The sequence below is a fragment of the Arachis ipaensis genome, chromosome B04 (assembly GCF_000816755.2).
Source record: "Arachis ipaensis cultivar K30076 chromosome B04, Araip1.1, whole genome shotgun sequence".
In the NCBI taxonomy this organism is placed as follows: domain Eukaryota; kingdom Viridiplantae; phylum Streptophyta; class Magnoliopsida; order Fabales; family Fabaceae; genus Arachis; species Arachis ipaensis.
In genome coordinates this window covers 15,535,012-15,538,044 of record NC_029788.2, presented here as the reverse complement: position 1 = coordinate 15,538,044, position 3,033 = coordinate 15,535,012, and the positions used below count along the sequence as shown (strand labels likewise).

Sequence of the window (3,033 nt, the reverse complement as noted above, 5' to 3'; positions counted from 1 at the left end):
CATCCTTCTATTAACTACTGAAACACCATCTTTAAACGATTTGACTCAAGATCAACTTTCACTACCCTAAGGACCAACCATTTCGAATCCTTCTTCACCAGTCATCACTGATACACTCCTCAGGACCACCATTGCACAAAACCTTGACTCACCCACTCGAGTAGTCGAAGAAGTTACGTCTCCACACAAAATACCAAGTCTATAAAAAACCATTGAACTTTCTTCTTCACATGATCCTGAGACATCAGCAGAAATCCCAGACGTCACTTGTAAACCCTCTGATGTTGAATTGGCTAAACTATTAGGTTCTAACAAAAGTTGCCCAAGAGGATGAGGTTCCCATCTCGACTCTAGCCACTGAAAAACCAATCCACATCGAGTCTTCCCATAGAACTTAACCAGTACACTCCCCAACAATTAACCACCATCTTGAGGCTACTGATGCATACTCCTACCGAATGGACTAAGCAACTCGACTTGAATACCCTTCTATCTGACGTTTTGAGTTCTTCTCTCGAATTTCAAGTCTCTCCTCCATTTTCTTCTATAATAAAAAGGTTTACAAAGGTCTCAAAAAATTGCATCATCATTCAAGACAAATTGCAGGAGACCAAAGAAAAAGTAGCCAAAATCAAAATCAAATCGGAAGAAAACAGCACTGCTCTTCAATCAATGAAGCAATCATGCAAAGAGTATGATTTGAGAATTGCTCAGGCCATCAGTACTCAAGTCTATTTCGACAAACGGGAAGAGGAGCTTGAAATAAAACTAGCCCGAATTGGGAAAAAATTGGCTAGAATTCGAGAAAGAAGAGCCGAATTGGCCGAACCCTTTACTATAGTGCAACAGAAAAAACAAGAAATTTTTAAAGAGCTTTGTATAGCAGAAACCAAACAAGAGGAGATCAACAAACAATTTGACAAGGTCCAGAATGAAGAACACAAACAAGTCAAAGCATATTCTGCCTTGGATAGTGAAAGGGTTCAACTTTATTCCGAACTTCAAGGACTTTTGGCACCTTTCTTTCCTTCAATTTAGGACTCTTAGTATTTGTAATTTCCTCTTTTATATATTTAATCTTGATCTTTCATGCATCGATACTGTTTCAAGTATTTTTCATTTATTAACTTAATCACGTTTCCTGAATCGATATCCTTAATTCGCTACGCATTCCCAAAATACAAGTCAATCAGTTGAAAAAGTCCTTCCAAATTATGGGACCATTTTCCAAGAAATTTCTATTTCTTTTCAATTGGAAATATAACCTTTAACACCAATTCTCCCATACTAAAACACCTTTCTTTTATTCGACGATTATAATTTTGAGCAATGTTATCCTTTTGACGAACCATATTCTCAAGAGCTAGTACGCGTTCTTGACTTAAATCACTCAATTCATCATACATTGTGTTCCAAAAATATTCGATTGGCAAATCATCTTGCCTTAATATCCTTAACGTATTACGATTAATTTTCAAAGGCAAAACTACATCATGACCATATACTAACTTATAAGGAGAGATACCTGTCGAACCTCTTGGTGAATTTCGGTAGGCCCACAATACTTGACTCAAAGTTTCATGACAAGTTCGAGGTTTACGACCAATTTGCTTCTTAATTAAATTGATCAATATTTTATTTGCTGCCTCAACTTGCCCATTAGCTTGTGCATAATATAGAGTTGAAGTAACCATATTAATATTTCTCGAAGCTGCAAAATTCTTAATACGTTGACCAGTAAACATAGTTCCCTGGTCGGTACTTAAAGTTTGGGGAATCCCAAATTGATGGATTATATATTCCTTGATAAAGTCTATCACTTCATTTTGCCTAGCCTCTATTAAAGGAACAGCTTTGACCCACTTCGTGAAATAATCAATTGCCACCAAAATAAACTTATGATTTTTCGACAAAGGAGGGTGTATTATCCCAATCAGAGCCAAATCCCAACCTCGAAAAGGCCATGGCTTGTTTTGTCGATTTTTAGCAAATCAAAAAGTGGTTCGATATCTAATAGTCTGGGAGCGAAACATACTCCTCTTTGCGAGTACCAGTTTTCTCAAAGTGCACCAAAGACCTTTCAATCGGACAAAAACATTAAGGAAATTTGAAAACAATAAATAAAGACTTTAAAAATAAATTGAATGAATTTTAAATTATTTGTATTGAATTTAAATAAAGTAATAAAATGCCTTCGATTAAATTAATGGGCTTTGAATTCGAAAATAACAGTACTGGAATGTAAATTGGACAAGAATGTTAAGTTCTGCTTGAAAATAAATTTGTAAGAAAAGTAAAGTTTGCAGAAAACGTAAAGAAAAAGTAAAAACAAGTGGAAGGAACCCTACAGAAAATTAACTCGAAGTAACCTCAGTAAGTCACTGGGATGTGAGTGTGCGTCAGTGCGTGAGTAATTTTTGAAGCAAAGTTCCAACCCCTGTACCTTCTAGCCTTCTTCTATTTATAAAAATCTTCAACCAATCAAATTGAAGTGTAACTCCTACGTTCATTAATTCATAGGTAACCTTTCCCCCTTCTTTTGCTAGACAAAAAGTAACGTTCAAAAAGCAACTCTCAAACCTTTAATCCATCGATTCGACATGTCGATCAGCTTATTGGCTGGTCATGACAAACTCTTGCTCGAACTTTCTCGCCATCTCTTTTGATGTTGTTTTTCCTTCGAAAACACGCATCTACTGACTCTTCAAATGATCTCGGTTTCGAAACAAATTACTTTCGACTAACAACCACTACTACACGTTGTTGTTGGCTTGTAAATCTGTGTTAGTTGAGACCACCGATCGAGTGTTCGATTTCTTTGTGCAAATGGAGAAAGTTGGTATCATATACTGCTAGCATAATAACAGATAGAGTTCAATCATCATGACCTTCCTTATGATATGAATTATTGTCAAATGTTAATGAAGCGTCTTTTCGCTCTTCAATTTATGGCTGCTTTAAAATATTGTCATCATATTGATTATGACATATATTAAATATAAGCCAAAATATATGGAATGCAAGAGAAACAAT

At 35.6% G+C, this 3,033-nt stretch overlaps 1 protein-coding gene across 1 annotated transcript in view; it reads right to left on the bottom strand.

The window, feature by feature from the left end:
* The window catches only part of LOC107636143, a 4,393-nt gene continuing 2,433 nt past the window's right edge, over positions 1,074-3,033 (bottom strand). The window contains exons 2-3 of the mRNA XM_021122358.1: positions 1,266-1,862; positions 1,074-1,163 (exon numbers count right to left, since the gene is read on the bottom strand). Of these exons, the coding sequence (XP_020978017.1) occupies positions 1,074-1,163; positions 1,266-1,862 (687 nt within the window). The remainder of the gene's footprint in view (positions 1,164-1,265; positions 1,863-3,033) is intronic.